This window comes from Fundulus heteroclitus, chromosome 18 (genome assembly GCF_011125445.2).
Source record: "Fundulus heteroclitus isolate FHET01 chromosome 18, MU-UCD_Fhet_4.1, whole genome shotgun sequence".
Lineage (NCBI taxonomy): Eukaryota > Metazoa > Chordata > Actinopteri > Cyprinodontiformes > Fundulidae > Fundulus > Fundulus heteroclitus.
The window spans coordinates 30,715,910-30,732,803 of record NC_046378.1 but is presented as its reverse complement, the minus strand read 5'-3'; the positions used below and the strand labels follow the sequence as shown (position 1 = coordinate 30,732,803).

Sequence of the window (16,894 nt, the reverse complement as noted above, 5' to 3'; positions counted from 1 at the left end):
CTGTAAACCATTAAAACTATTACTCTTTTTGTCATGGATATGAATATTATACATGTATATGTATTGAATTACTGAAAAAGATCAACTTTTTGATGATAAACTAGTTTATTAAGCTGCAGCTTGATTGCTGAGGTGAATTGTCTTTGTTTTTTGTTTGTCAGGCTGAAAGTAACTTAACTTTGATTTTTTTTCTCTCTGCCAGTGAATCGACACAACCACTTGAAGGACTTCATGCTGGTGGTGTCAATTGTCATAGGGATGGGCGGCTGCTGGTTTGCCTACATACAGAATCGTTACTCAAAGGACCACATGAAGAAAATGATGAAGGATTTGGAGGGCCTGCAGCGAGCCGAGCAGAGTTTGCATGACCTACAGCAGAAGTAAGGTTTTTTTCCCACCACCCACACAGCAAACTGTTAAATGATGCAAGGATTCTGCTCTTCAAAGCTTGAGTTTTATATTGTGTTATACCTTAGTGTTAATTATATATTTGTTAATGTTATGGTTATCTATTAAGTGCACAAACGAGACATTACTGTCTCATTTGTGCAGCGAATATTGAAAAAGTAACCCGGTCTTTAAACTGTGTAAAGAAAAAAAAAAAGAAACTTTTGACATATTACACCATGTTAATGGGCATCTAACAAAAAGTAAGTCAAAATACAGTTAGTATGGCTAGAAATAGCTACCCCATCCTGCTTTTAAATGATCAACATGTAATGATAGCAGTTTAGGGTTTCTATAGAATAACGTAACCTATATGGATGCAGATGTCTTGATAGTTTGCTGGTCTAAAGCATTCAGTTTTTTTATAAAACACATATAGGGAAAAACATCTTCTTTGTTCTTAAAAAAAACATATTTTGGTTTGCATCAAGCTAAAGAGCAAAAACTTTAAAACTGGTCAAGAGCCAGCTACTCTCTACCAGATAACACGTTCTCTTAAAAACAAAATTATTATTTATAGCATGCTCAAATAAGATGGTAATTTACACAATAATAACACATAATAAAAACATATACTGGGGTGTGGGATTTGTGTAATTATTTATTTTGTGAATAACGCAGTCACCATGTTTCCATCTCAAATTCAGCTTTTCGAGGGTCACTTGCTTTAAAAACTGTTCATGTGATCTGAAGAAGGCATGAGACGCATGACTCAGATTCTTTTTAAATTATGTTTTAGTTTTTTCCAGGACAAAGTCAGTAATTAGAGCAAAATAGTGCTTGGCTGAATGGCAAGGATAACTAAAGGTTACAAAACCACTGTAAAAATGTTACAAAACATATCCATCTTTTTGGATCTGTTAATACTTCAGCGGATTGCAAGGAGGAATTCTAAGAATGTGCTTCAAAGCGTGTACTTCATCTTCCTATACCTTAAAAGGATACTCACAGTCATTTCCTACACAGGTCAGGGCTTTTTTTTGTTTTCCAAGATTTTCCATCTCTAATTTTAGATGCTTATTATTTGACCTGGTTGTCAGTGCAATGATTGTTGATGGTTTATGAGGAAGAACGGAAAGAAAAAAGTGGATCCCTGCTGCTTTGATGCATCCTTGCTACCTTTTAACAAATGCTCTTCCTAGAAATGCTTGTGACTTTAAAATAAGAGACCAGGGCTTTGACTGTTGTTATTCATATGCGGCACTGAAATAAAGCCCAGATAATGTAACGTCTCAGAATAAAAGGGTATTGTCTGGTCTGAGGCACGAGTAATGCCGAGCCTCACAACATGACTAAATAATGTCCATGGCTTGATTGTTGGGGACCTGAACAGCAGTTGTGCCCCAGGCTGCCTAAGCTCAGAGTTTCTTTGTGTCTGTCCAAAGCTTCTGGTAGAATTGGGAAGTCCATGGTAGTATACTTAACTAAACAGCGAAGTCAAAAGGTATGCGGGCATCACCGACTAAACTGCAAATGTTTTTTTAGTGAATTCTTCCTTTGTATTAAATCTCTAGATTTACATTGCTTTGCAAAATTATTACTTTCCCTTAGCATCAAAATCATAGACTTCTGTATTTTGTCTGGACTTCATTTGACACTTTAACACAAAATGTGTGGCATGGACAGCTACTACACGTAGAAAAATAGATTATTATGAAAAGGTTAAATATTTTTTGTCTCCCATGTTAGAAAGTAGAACTCTTATAGATATCTAGTAATTTTGATCATTATGGGTTACAGTAATTAGTTACAACACCTTGAACACATCTTCCCCACTGGGAAACGTGGCGGTGGCAGCATCAGGAGTTTTTTTTTAAAGTTGGGACATAAAAGCTAATCACAGTGGAGTCCAAATCTGTGTCCTGTTGAGAATCTGTGGCAAGACTTGAACTTTGCTGTTCAGATAGTTAGAGTGGCTTAGGTGGTGGCTGCTGGCTTTGTTCTCTCTGCCTTTTCTCTCTTCATAGTACCATATTTTGTGGACCATAAACCGCACCGGGTTATAACAGGCACCAGATTAAATATTCTTCCCACGTGTGTAATATCACGCCTTATAAGCCTTATAGTCCTCCATGTACTCAGCTCTCTCCTGAAAGGGAGAGATACCCGTCTTTGTTGGAGGACAGCGTAGTTGGACGACACTGCCCTGTTTCTAACATAAGGCCAGCATAAACGTAACATTTATTTTGAATTAATTTACTTGGTTTATTATTGCTAGCATGTACTCCGGGCAAGACTGCCTGACATTACAGTCAGGCAGTCTTGTAGACAGCTCAGGGGTCCCATCAGGTAGTGACACAGTGTACCGTAATGCTCCGAATATGCATTGAGCACGGATATGCATTGTTGAAGGTGCACGGAGCGGCTTCATTGCTAACCAAAGTAGTACTTTGTACACATTTTAACAGATTTTTGATCGCATTGTACCACATAAAATCGGTCAGTAAGCACAACAAGTATGGTAATTGTATATAAGCCGCACCGGCTTATAAGGCAGACTATAAATTTTTGAGAACATGTAAGGATTTTAAGTGTGCCTCATAGTCAGAAAAATACAGTAGGTATATCTGGCCAGACGTTGTGTTAGCTGTGACAACCTCCTGAGTGGCAGGTCATCTGTCATTACCCTCTAACAGAAAAGATTCCTGAATCAATGTGTGCTTCTGTACTTTTTTGTCTCTCTGCTCTGTCTTCTCTAACCCCCAGTTGGTCGAGATGACCGTTCACACTGAGCCTGGTTCTGGTTCTGCTGGAGGTTTTCCTCCCTGTTAAAGGGGGGTTTTCCTCTCCACTGTCGCTTCATGCATGCTCAGTATGAGGGGTTGCTGCAAAGCCATCGACAAAGCAGACGACTGTCCACTGTGACTATACCCTCTTTCATGAGGAGTGAATGCTGCTTATCTAGACTTGATGCTATCTACTGGGTTTCCTCAGATAGGAAACGTTCTGACCAATCTTTGTATGACCAATCTTTGTAAAGTGCCTTGAGATGCCCTGTGTTATGAATTGGCGCTAAATAAATAAAATAAAATTTTATTTAATTTAAAACATGCGTTTCCAGAGAATGGGCAAATGTCAGCCTCCAGATGTGCAGAGCTAATAGAAACATACCCAAAAATACTTGCAACTGTAATGACAACAAAAGGACCGAAAGATAAATGCAGACTTTTATTTACAAGAAATGCAGCATCCCAGTAAGTTTAATGGATAATGTTCACGTGGAAAAAATGTCAACAAGTTCAGTGGATATTAATATGTTTGGCAAAGCACTTTAGTATTTGACTCTGTATGTGGTAAACGCTATACATTGTATTTAAAGTAATAAAGAAAGGGAAGGTTGTTTGGTAAATTAACCTGCTATCAATCTGCCAGGAGAGCCACATGTTGCTGCAGGGAGGACAGGACAGTTGGGTCATGCTGTGCCCCTTTAATAGACCAGTTCATTTTGAATGCTGCTTACGAGGTTATTTTCTCCTCTCACTTTAACAGTTTTTCCTATGACAGATTTTAAATTATGTTTTATATGTGTCCTATTAATTAGGTAAATGATGCTAATATTGCCCCCGCCAATCAAACCAAAGAGCAATTTGTAAAATGCCAGCAAGTGAAAACTTTTAGTACGCCATGCACAGGTGCACTATAACTGATAAGCCCTCCTTTTAATCATTCTGTGTTGAATTGTAGTGCTTCACAGAAATAGAAGAATTTGCCTTTGGCTCATTTGAGTGGGTTTTGGTTTGTCTACTGCAAACTTGTGTGACTGAATCCTACCTGTTGTGTGTAGAGGCTCCGATGTAGACAAACAACAATTTTCTTTCTGTTTCATCAAAGTTGGATATGATCGCTTAACATTTATATTTTGAAATGTCTGTTCGATATACTAAGAACGTGGTCAGAACTATTGAGTATTGCAGCCTTTACAGCATAATACTTTTGGCCATGAGAAAAAAAAAGGATACTTATTAAGTTGCAGATCTGTGAGAATCGAGATAAGTCCTGCATCTCTTGTGAGGAGTGTTTATTTTTTGTGTGTGTCAGAGAAGAATGAGGTATGTCCTCTGTGTGTAGTTGAGCCTTTTTCCCCTGATCCCTGCTGCCAGCTGCTCTCTTTCCATACTTTCAAGCAGATCCTCCGGTGGTATCAAGTAGCCAGGCTCAGACATGGCTTCCCTGTTAGGAGACTGTAAGCGGAGGCTTTGACAAGAGCAGGATTTCCTGTGTGCTTTAAAACTATGCCTCTCTGCCGCGAGATAGCGATAAGCATAACTGCTTAACATGTTGGCTGCAGTGCTAAGTCACTCACATTTGGATATAGATGTGAACTCGGGTGTGGCGCGCAGACATAAATCCTGAAAAAAAAGAATGGCGACAAGGACCACATTAGTATGATGTATGATGGAACATCATAAGCATACCTCTCAACTTTTGACGATTGTTGAGAGTGAGATTGTTGACGGGGGGGGGGGGGGGGGGGGCTGTTGTTTGATTGAAGACGGTCCAACGGGGGGGGGGGGGGGGTGCGGTCACTATTTTACACGGACTTTAATAACACATGGCGACTTACCATTTAATTCGCACACAACACGGACCGTAGAAGTGTTTCTCTTTGGATGAGGGAACCTTGTTTGCGCGGCGCCGGTCCTTGCTGCTGTGTTACCTCTACTACTGGACGTGCGGAAACCATTGTACCGCAAATTGGTTCCGCCATGACGTGAAGCGTCCGTACGCGTGCGTTTCAAGAGTGAGATTTTCATTTTAAGATTGAGATTTTCAAAGTAATGCGTGTGAGCGTGTGCAATTGATGAAATGCGTGTGTCACACGGTCAATGCGTGAGAGTTGAGAGCTATGATCATAAGCTAGTTGACATGTTATAATCTAATTGTGTTGTTTCTGCTACCATTTCCTGGTAAAACAAAATCCTCCAGCTTTGTCTTGTATGCCCGACTCTGAAGTGAACAGTTATGACTTGTGTAATACACTAGTATTATCTTTTCTCTCCATGTGGCAGATTGTTCAAATCATTGCTAAAGTTCGCTAAAGGTCAGGGCTGAATGCATTAGCTGCACTGCCTGCTAGCCACATTTTCCGTAGCCGGTGGTCTGGTCAGCTTTAATTTGTCTGCCTTTCTCTGCCGCCTCAGTTCTTCTGTTTAATGTGACGGGGCAAGACTGCTGCCCCATAGTGCCCAAAAGGGGGAACTACACCATCCCTACAAACCAGTTAAAAAATAAACTTCAGAGATTTGTGTGACATTGTTGCCATTGTAGCTGAATTAATTACCTTCTATGATAAACCCGACTAATGAATCCCTAACTTGCTACAATGTGGATATTGTTTTGCAACTATTTAATTTTATTACTATTTGTTTTAAAACAGCAATCCTAATGCCATGGGTGACAGGTTTCTATTTGTTTTAAGTGCTTGTGCAAAAATACATCCAACATAAAAACTAAGACGCGTATCAAAGAGCATAGACGTATTTGGAATCACACTGTGCTATTCTAAGGTTACTCACTGACAGCTGTTGCCTTTTCTGTCTCAGCTCTCTCTGATGTCAGTTTATTGTGAGCAGCTTAGCAGCTGAGCGCGATGCTCGGCTTTTACACGTCAGCCATTGTTTCCGGTGATGGACGGCTGATGCAGTGCACACATTACACACAAAGGTGGCACTCACATGCTTACATGTGATATAAAATGACTCTGGTACAGCAAGGTTTCCTTTTTTTTTTTTTTTTTTTTTTAAATCTTGGAAAGCACCCACTGGTGGCTTGCCTTTGAGATGGATTAAATAATAGTTATCTGTTCTCTGATCCTGGTCTCAGGCTCCAGATTGCCCAGGAGGAGCATCGGACGGTGGAAGTGGAGAAGGTGACCCTGGAGCAGAAGCTGAGAGATGAGATAAATGCTGCAAAGCAAGAAGCTCAGCGGCTGAGAGAACTGCGAGAAGGATCCGTGAATGAACTGAGTCGGCAGAAGTATGCCGAAGAAGAGCTGGAACAGGTACTGTCACTCTCAGCCCTGACACGTTTTGGCTGAATTCAGTGCTGATTTCAGCGAAGCATTTAGGATATAACCTCTAAATATCCTTTTAACGCACCTTCTTTATGGTGTGCCTGTTATGTTGCGACGGAAGATGTGACAAGTAATAGTAATAATTGCAAATTTCCTATTAAAACTGCACCAAATTTTTTTTTTTTTATATTATGTCCCTAATGTATCAAAACTGTATTTCAGAAAAAAATGTGGCATGTGACCATTTTCAAGCTGATTTCAGGAAGTTTCCATTTAGATTTGTCAGCTTTGTGGATATGTTGTGCACACTAGGTGAGCGCTTTCTGGACCTAACAGATTTTTTGTAATTCAGACTGATAGTTGACCTTTCAATCAATTTTATTTCCCGGGCCATGTCATTGTGGTGTTTAAAAAAAAAAAAAAAATAAATAAAATAAAAAAACTAGAACCACATTTAAAGGAGGAAAACCTGTCAACTTTTACCATATAGGTACAGGTACTCTCTTTGGATCTTTTCCCAGAGCTAGGCGAAGTGCACATTCAGACTAGGGCCACTATTTCAGGACTATTGATGGGGACATGGGTCGACCTTCGATCAGCTGAAGGAACTTCGCCGTACACTCCTGAGAAATTGTGTGGTGACATTTTGATCAGTGCCGTTCAGCAGAATATTGTGCTGGACGGTCAGGTCTGCTGCCCTTTAGCACTTATGTTAGCTTCTCATCTTCAAGCATAATATTAGGACACCAAGACATTGCACAACATTAAAAGAGACTTTGTGAGAGCAATCGCATTTTAGTGTTTTGGATCTTTTTATTAGGTTATTAATCCAATTGTTGTAAATAATTTGTTTAGTTCTCAAATTCTGTGCGCAATAGCATCAAAACCGTGAATACATGTGGGTATGGTATGTAAATGACTGCTTAGAGGTGCATATTTCTTAAAGACTGGCCAGTATATGCATGGTTTTATGAGTCACAAGTGGAACTATGAGTCCTATGAGTATTTATGGGCCCATATCTGCAGCTGTTTTTTTATGAATGAAAATCATTTGTTAAGACCAGCAAATTACTTTTAATGTAAAAAAAAAATGTATATATAAACTTCTATTGTCTCATGAATCTAATAAAATTTCTCATTTCAATTTCACTGAAATTAGAGGTTGTAAAAAAAAAAAAAAAAAGATATTTTTTGCTAGATCACTATTGTGCTACATTTATTTTAATCTCATTTGAACCTTGTTGTAGGTCCGCATGGCCCTCAAGAAAGCTGAGAAGGAGCTGGAGTCCCGGGGTGGCTGGTCACCACCAGAGCCTCTGCAGAAGTGGCTGCAGCTCACCCATGAGGTAGAGGTGCAGTACTACAACATCAAGAAGCAAAATGCTGAACGGCAGCTCCTGGTGGCCAAAGAAGGGGTGAGCAGAACTAAAGTATTAGTTAAATATGTGTTAGTTAAACGCCAGTCAGTGAAATCATTTGCTCATTTGTTACATTTGTTTATATAATTAAATAAATAAGGAAACATTAAATTCTTAATGAATTCAGGCCCAATGAATCATAATCTTGATTAATACAGTTAACATTGTTATCTGTTAGTTTCCTTATTAGAAATATAACAGAATATAAAATAGCCTACATAAATCATAACTCATGAGTCCTAATTGAAAATAAGCACAAGTTTGACTATTTTTTTTCCACAGGCAGAGAAGATAAAGAAAAAGAGGAATACTCTCTTCGGTACGTTCCACGTGGCTCACAGCTCCTCGCTCGATGATGTGGACCACAAAATTTTGGCTGCAAAGTAAGTTGGAGACAATAATGTACAGTGGAATGATAGAAAGTAGCTTAACAGATAGTTTGCACCATTCCTATGTATTTTTTTCTATCACGGCAGACAAGCCCTCGGTGAGGTGACCGCTGCTCTGAGAGAGAGGCTGCACCGCTGGCAGCAGATAGAGGTGCTTACAGGCTTTACTATTGTCAACAACCCAGGCCTTCCCTCACTGGCCTCAGCCCTCAACCTTGACACCAGCTTCATGGGCGGCAGAGCCACACCTCAGCACTTTGTCATGTCTGACGACATGGACGACTTGGACGAAGGCATGGTGCCTGGAACTCTGCAATGTAAGGGTTCGTCCGACTCTGTCCTCCATTGTCCGGGGATTAGCACACGAATGCCTAAACAGCCAAAGACTGTGGTGGGGAAATAAAAAAAAATCGACCTACATGACAATTGGGACTTCTTGAGCAATTGTCTTTCTACCTTTACTGTTTATGGAGGTGGTATAGGTTCAAAATTGTTTATCAGTAATTGTTAGTTAATAAATGTTATCAAGACCGTTGGTTTTGTTAATGTAATTTGACATTACTGTCTCGATTTGACAATTGCAGTTTACATGTTTTTTTGTAGAGATGCACCGTTCACGATTTTGTAGCTGATTTCGGATCTCCGGTTTTTGTAAAGAAATTTAGATTTTCTCTTTAAAAGCTATAATATAGGAAGAATAGCATCAAAAATGATTTTTTTCTCCGTATTTTTGTTTTGTTCTTTTTTTAACAGACATGCATTAATATTATTATTAAAGAGATTAGAAACAGAAGCAATGTTACCACTAACTGAATGCATTTAGTAATGTTCAGGAAAAACCATCTGATTCTTTCATTTTTGTCTGTTTCCTGGCCAGTCACTGGTCAGTGCTAATCAAGCTGAAATTCATCCAGGTTCAATCCCCTGCTAATTTCTCGGTGCATCTCTTTTTTTTTTTCTTTGTGTGTACATTTTCATCGTTTTTTTTATTATTTTTTTTATGTTTACTTCTTTGGGCAATTATTAAGACTGAGGCCTTCTGTGACTTTTTTTTTTTCCATTGAAAACTGAACTGTCAAGAAAAATATACTTCTTAATAAGAACAAGTTTTTGTGTTGATCGTATTTTGATACATGCTGCAGCAATGTTCAGTCGACCTTTGTGGCAAATTACAGCGAAGGAAACGCCATTTAGGGCAGTCCGTGCTCAAATCCTTGTTTAGGTTCGACATCAGACACAGAAATGCCTCACACATTTCTGTCTGTTCCTCTAACTCAGATACTCTGTTTAATGTTGGAAACCTTCGGAGAACACACACCTTAGAAAGTTCAGTCATGCAATGTTATCGCACATCTTTTTAGAACCTTTCTAGTTACTGTTGACGTAACGTGAAGTCATGTGTTTTAACACATGCAAGTCTTCTAATTAATATTAATTGCACCCCCCCTTTCTCACTCCCTTCTCCGTTTGCACCACCTTTGTTTCTACTTCACTCCCACCGCTTTCTCACCGGCCTCGCTTTAGATGGCACACTGCAGCCGAGGCGGCGAGTCAGTGACCTGTGGCCCGTTACGTCAGATTGCCAGTTCATGAGGAAATATTCTGGTTGGCTATTATTCATTCCCAAGTTCAGTCTTCAAACTGCCTTTCCCTCTGACCATTACTCTAGATGTGTAATACCTTTTTACTGTATGTTGTCGGGGCACAGCAGCATGAACAGCAAATTCTTCCATGCTGTTCATCTGGAAACTACTAATATTTCCTTTAGTACTTGCTCACCACCCGTATTCCCTTCTCTATTTATTTATCCCGTAGTATTTTCTTAGTGACATTCAAAATATTTCAGTTTATCTTTTGTTTTTTTTTCTTGTTTGGAAATGCTTTGAAAAAAATCTGGGGGTTTTCTTCTGATGCATTAATAAGGCATTTATATAATGTTGAAAGAAAGTATGAATTTATCACGTATTGTTTAGGAAATATAAATCCAATCCAGCTCTACAGATGCACCATTTGATCAGCCAGAGATTGGCTCAGACCAGCAGGTCAAAAAAAAACAAAAAAACTTTATCTTTTGTTCATTAAATGCATTAAAGCTAAAAACTTTTACTGTTTATGGTAGGAAATGCTCATCCAAGTTTATGTATTTTACTAGACAGAAAATCTGATAGATGTAAAGGACATATGCTTTGATACATGGAAGGGGATAATCTTGTTCTTGTGCGGTCTGTAAAAGTGGATTTAGATTTCTCTTTCTGTATTTTCTGTCTGCACAATTTGGGGAAAAATATAATTTTATATCAAATATTTGTATATACAGACCTTATTCCCTCTCCCATTCTATATTTCTTTCCATCTATCCAGTACTTGACGATCTGTCCATAATTTTTCCTTCCAGAAATATCTACCATGCAATTCTAAAGCTTTTATTTATACTTTGAAATTGGGAAGGAAGGAAGACAAAAATCTGAAAATCTGTGTCTGAAAAGGTATGTGGATGGTAAACTTGCAGGATGTGCAGTAATTCTTTCTTTTGGATTTCAAGCACTTCCGTCTGTGAACCTGCAGCGCCTTCTTTTCTTTTTTCGTCTATTTTATTTTGTGAATCTTCAGATCACACCTAAAAGAAAGCAAGCAATTTGTTGTGGCCAATAACAGCCTTATTGATGCATCTTTATTTACCACATGTATAACATCCCAGTAACATTTTCCTTCGTCTTTTACTTGTCTGTCAAAATTGTTTCTTTTTTTTTTCTTTTTTTTTTTTTTTTTTAGTGCGCACTGCTAATGCTGTCACTTTTTCCTGCAGCTCCCAGTATGATGTCCCTGCGCAAACGCTACGTTGACCCTCAGCTGGCGTTGGGTTCCCAGAGGTTGGTAGAGAGTTCCCTGCTGGCAGGGCAACAGGGAGAGGGAAGCCTTTATCCATCTAAGCCTAGGCCTGCCTTTCTACAGGCCCGAAGCCATTCGTTCGGGCAACTCGAATGTCTTCCTCTGCAAACTCTCTCCTCAGCTGTCTCTCACCCATCAGTCATCTGTACTTCCAACCCAAACCCTCAGTCTGTACCATCCTTGTCCTTTTCCTCCTCCTGCTTGCCAAGCACCGCTGCTGGCGGTGTTGCCCTTCATTCCTCCCATGTACATCATGCTGCTTTCCAGCCCATGGACCCCATTCCTGATTACATGTCTGAAGTTCGCTCCTCATGCGGCGACAGCCTCGGGTACCCGCCTCATTCTATACTGTATGCATGTGTGTGGTGTTGTTTTTTTTTTTTTTTTTTTTACGTCACCATCGGTCATGTATTTTAACCCTTTGTTGCAAGGCTGGCACGTTTCTTTAATTATTTTGTCACTCGGTTATTTAAGCCGTTGTGTTTAATTGTCATTGCATCTCATAAAGCAGTTACTTTCTCCTTTTTTCTCGCAGTGCTCCTGGTATTTGTTGCCTTCACAATTTAACGAGCATGATGTTCCACTGTCCAAGCTTTGCTGAGCATGCAGCTTCGCAAGCATAGTGTAGACAAACCTATGCATGGATTCCTCATTATTCCTAAACTCTTTTATTTTCCCCTTTTTTTTTTTTTTCCAGTCTAACTTTTGCATTTTATGTTTGGTCCCTACAGGGACTTGAACCGTTCCGACTCCGACTCCTCGTTGTCCCTCTCACAAGTTGGCGATCGGCTCTCAGCCTACAGCTCCAAAGGCCACCTAATCAAGCCCACCTCTCTTATTTACGGGCTGCCCGGACGCGCCGACGACACGGTCTCCCTGCAGTCCCTCAACTTCAACGGAGGGAACCGCATTTACGAGGGAGGCGCCGCAGAGGCCGTTTCCGGCAGCCCGATCCTCATGAAGGAGATTCCCCACATGGAGAAGTCGCCCAGCCTGGGAGAGATCAACAACCTCTCCGAGTCATCCCGTTCTTTTAGCCCCAACTCGACCGAGCCAGATACACCGTCCCCAACGGGAGGCCAAGCGGGAGTACCAGGAGCGAAAGGTAGCAGTCGCATCCCCCAGCTGTCCACCAAGAAGAGTCCACTGGAGGAGGACAGCGGCTCAACAGGAGAAGACACAGATCCCTCTGTCATCCGCAAGAAACACCCCTTCAAAATCTTCAAGAGACAGAAGAAATAAGAGCAACATGAACTGAAAGGCTAGCAAAGCTGCTTGACTGTATTCCTCTGTATTTTTCTTTTTTTTTTTTTTTTTTTTAAATGTCTGGGGTTTGATTATGGTCAAACGATGGCACAATTTGTTGCCATTGCATCTTTTTTTTTCTGTAGGTTACAACACCTATTTTGGACTGTGGGAGCAACCAGCTGTTTTTGCTTTATCTGCTTATTTGGTCAGTGTTGCAACCTGAGGGCAGCCGTTAGGTCTGTATATTGGAATGTAAAGTATTATTTATTCCTGCAGGAAGTTGTGCCAGTCTGAAAGGGAAACTTCTCCCTCTTGTTTTTTTGTTTTTCTTTTCCTTGTTCTACAATTTGAAATTTTGCATGTCTTCACTTCTGTTTGGCTGACATGCTTTTAGTGTTCGCTCAGTTCTTGTTGTTATCCAGCTTAGAAAAAAGAAACACTTGATATAACTTTGATTACTACCTAACCGCCTGTCCTACAAATCCAAATGAATGCACACTGTTTTTCGTGTTTTGTTCTTTTCCTTAAACTGGTAAGTACACTGTCATTTGTTGTCTTGCAGGCAGAATATATAATACATTTAGGGGAACTTAAAACACTATAGAGAAGTGTTGTCTATCCCAAAATGTTACTATTTAAACACAGAGTGTCAGAAAGGGTGAGTAGATGGAATTTGCTAGATCATTTGCTAATAATGTTACACAATGACAATCAAATTGAGGGTGAGGGCATTTGTTTTGTTTTTGAATACTTATTTTTTCACTCTATACAATATTGCTTTAAATTCCAGCTTCATTAACCTTTAACTTCTGATTAAATTTAATTAACTGGATCATAATACTTGACAAAAATACATGAGCACATGACATCGACTGGCTTTTTTTTTCTTCCCTCATGACCCTATAAACCTGCATGTGTACCTGGTATAAATGAAAATGTCATTGAGAAAACTTTTGAACATTTTCAACAATTTATTTCTGTTAATTTTGAGAATTCGAAAATTATGGTTTACAGCTAATGACAATCCTGAATTCAGTTTTTTTAGAAAATGTGCATATTACATTAGATACATTGAAATGGTTTCAATACAGAAAGGTTATGTTAAGGCCAACAATAACGGGGAAGGCTGTTGAGTTTAAAACATTTTTTCCACCAGTCATTCATTGACACAACCCACATGTAGGGTAAGCGACAAAAGGTTATTGCCAAATAAAATGTAACGGGGATAAAGCCTTGAGAGCTTTTTACATATATTGTTGCTTAACCTGCTGTCAGTCTCTGTCAATGGGGCTGTCTTTCCTAAGATATTGTAGGTCATAAAATGTATGCATTGAAACAAAAACTATGTAATAATGTAATTTTTAAAGAAACTGGATTTCTGGGTTTTTGTTCGTTATGATTTATAATCATAAAAAAGACGAAAAAACAGCTTAAATAGAGCTCCGTGAATGAATATGAGTTTCAGTTTTTGAACATGACTAATGAATTATTTTCTTTGACGCACTTGTTTGTTTTATTTCACATTTTGAGGCGCTCAGTTTGTTTAGAACGGTAACGCTTTAAACTGCTGGTGTTCTGTGTCTTACAGATCCCCCTTTTTTTCTTGCTTTGGTTCAATGTAACATAAAAGCGAGGGATGGCTGTTGGTAAGGGCTAAAATTACAAGGACATTTATTTGCTCAGTTCAAGAAAAACAATGTGCTATTTAAGATTACTTTTTATAAAAGACAGCTGTCAAGTTGTGGAGTCAAAGCAACCAATCATGTAAAAGTGCCAAATCTCTTGTTTTCATCAGAGGCCTTCATATTTGTGGTGTGTTTTAATCCCTTGAGCCCTTCTTACCCAGAATACCGAAAACTCCATGATGTACACCTCCCCTGCACTGTACATCCAGAGTGTCGATGCTGAATGTCCACGAGTATTGTTACTGTAACAGTACCATAGGTACACCATGTTTACATTTGTTACAGATGAGTTCAATTCTCAGATTATTGCAACACAGAATGTTGTGCCAGTTTTTAATGCAAGTTGCTTCGTTTTAAGCACAGAGCTATGCATCAGTAGTTGTAGTTGGTTTACGAAGTAGTGAGGACACCAGTGCTTTTTAGGGTGCTCCTTATAAAACGATCAACCAAAAAGTGCTGCAGAACACAGTTTCTCTCCCCCTCGGCCTCATAATGTAACAGGTGGTTTGGATGCAAAAGACGCGTTTTAAGGACTTTATTTTAAAAAAAGCCATCTTAAAAAAATAACTGTTTTCTTACTGGTACTTTTTTAGCGCCATTTCTACCTTTCTCGTTTTTTTTCCCTCCCCCTGCACGACAGCTGTAAATTGAAAATGCCATCTGAGTGCGTGCGTGCGAGTGTGTCTGTCTCTTCCCAGTATATTGCACTGTACTGTTGATGCATGTCAACTATCATAACAAAACCTATATTGGGTTAAAAGAATGGATCAGCTTTAGCGCTAACCTCGCTATCCAACTTTTCTTCTCATTTTGAGCATATATTTATGAATACATGCAGTATATTTGTACAGAGAAAGTGATAATTTTGCATCTGTGGTGGTCTAGACTTTGATGGCACTCTTGCATGATAGCAATAAACTATTTTGAATGAAAAACTGATTTTTACTCATTTGTAATTTGGACTTGCAGAATCTTAGATTTTTTTTCTGTTTTTTTTTTTTTTTTTGCTTTTTGAAATAATGTAAAAGGTTAACTTGTTATATAAAAAAAGTTGAGAGACTTGCATTTCAAGCATACAGTGACTTGCAAACGCTTTTATACTCTTTGAACCTTAAACTTTAATGTATTATACTGGGATTTTATGTGATGAACAAATACAAAGTAGAGCTTCATTGTGACCTGGAAGGAAACTAATATATGCTTATGTTTTCTCTTTTGTCAAATAAAACTCAAAAGTGACATGCATTTTAATTTGACACAGCTGAGTCAATACCCTACAGAGTCTTTCACTGTAATAACCTTTCTGCCGAGACTGGAGATTGTGTCCATTCTCTGTAAAATTGCTCAACTGGGAGAACTGTGATAAATTTCTAATTCTCATCCCACATTCTCAAATGAATTTTGGTCCATACTTTACCACTATAACGTATGAATATGTTTTGATCTTTTGCTGCCTGTGACAGATTTGCTTCCAGAACATCCTTGTATTTAGATCCACCAGCTGACCGATTTCTGTATCCCTCAACTTAACAGCATGATACTCCCACCACCGCCATGTTTCACTACTGGAGGATCTGTTTAAGTTACAGTGTTGGTATTCTGCATTCTCTAATTTGCAAGTAGCCTAAAGTCATCACTTTTTCTCTCATCCGAACTGAGCCTCTACTTCCACATTGTAGTCTCTTACATGACACGGCTATTTTTAAACAGGATTTCTATGGCTTTACCTCAACAATTGGAATTAAACTTCCGGCACTCTACCAGCTGTTGATTATTGCATGACTAACATTTGTCCTGTTGATTGATTTTTCTCATTTTCAATTAAATTGTATTTGCACATCGCCATTTCACAACATATCTCAAGACACTTTACATTAATTCAGTCAAATGAAGACAGAAAGACTGGTTAAAAAGTGTTCTAAGGAAATCCAGCATTTTCCATTAAGTCATTGACTTGCAGCATTCACTCCTGAAAGAGCGCATAGCCGTAGTGGACAGTCTTCTGCATTGTTGTTGGCTTTGCAGCAATCCCTCATACTGAACATGCATGTAGTGACAGTGGAGAGGAAAACTCCCCTTCAACAGGAAGAAACCTCCAGCAGAACCAAAACCAGTGTGAACGGCCACGACAGAAGGGATTAGAGAACACGGAGCAGAGACAATAGGGACACAGAAACACTGATCTAGGAGTACTTTCTATGTTAGAGAGGGCAATGGCAGACTCACTCCACAGGTGGTTGTGTCCGGGAAAGAAACGTAGACAAGCTCTGAGCCAACCTTTTGGTCAAGAGGATGAAAGGACACACACAGACCCAGTAACAGCTCAGCCAATAGCTGTATCATCTATAAGTAGCTCAGCCGATCTCCCCTCCCAGAATGTGCTCACAGCTAAACAGAACACAAGGCCACATTTAGCTAGTCTGATGAGGAAAAAAACAGGGAACATAAATCAAAATGTTGGAGAGAAAAAAAACAATGCCAAATTGGAGAACTGTAGGACGATTAAGGAGAGTGAAGGAAATAGATTTTGATGTCCTCCAGCAGCCTAAGCCTATAACAGCGTAACTAGAGATTTCTGAAATGACTCCAACCAGATCATTTTCATACCGTGTTGCAGCTTATTTCATTATATAACTGCATACAGTAATTAGTAACCTGTGTCTCCTAGCTCTTTGTTCTTTGTTATTCAATGGATCTGAACCAGCAGCCGTTGGTACCATGATCCTTCTATTTTCAGATGAGGGACTAAACAGTGTTCCTTGATGCTGTTTGTTCACTAATGTTCTCTAACAAACATCTGAGGCC

General features: G+C 39.2%; 1 protein-coding gene across 4 annotated transcripts in view; it reads left to right on the top strand.

Annotated features, from left to right (window-relative positions):
- The window catches only part of stim1a (stromal interaction molecule 1a), a 42,705-nt gene extending 27,371 nt beyond the window's left edge, over positions 1-15,334 (top strand). The window contains exons 7-14 of one of the 4 annotated variants that reach the window (XM_036149558.1): positions 203-380; positions 6,271-6,448; positions 7,708-7,875; positions 8,161-8,261; positions 8,355-8,584; positions 9,792-9,872; positions 11,074-11,485; positions 11,888-15,334. In XM_036149558.1, coding sequence (XP_036005451.1) covers positions 203-380; positions 6,271-6,448; positions 7,708-7,875; positions 8,161-8,261; positions 8,355-8,584; positions 9,792-9,872; positions 11,074-11,485; positions 11,888-12,398 — 1,859 coding nt within the window. In that variant the 3' untranslated portion in view covers positions 12,399-15,334. The remainder of the gene's footprint in view (positions 1-202; positions 381-6,270; positions 6,449-7,707; positions 7,876-8,160; positions 8,262-8,354; positions 8,585-9,791; positions 9,873-11,073; positions 11,486-11,887) is intronic. The other 3 variants (XM_036149560.1, XM_036149559.1, XM_036149561.1) reach the window with 3 other exon arrangements.
- Positions 15,335-16,894: the final 1,560 nt, after the last annotated feature.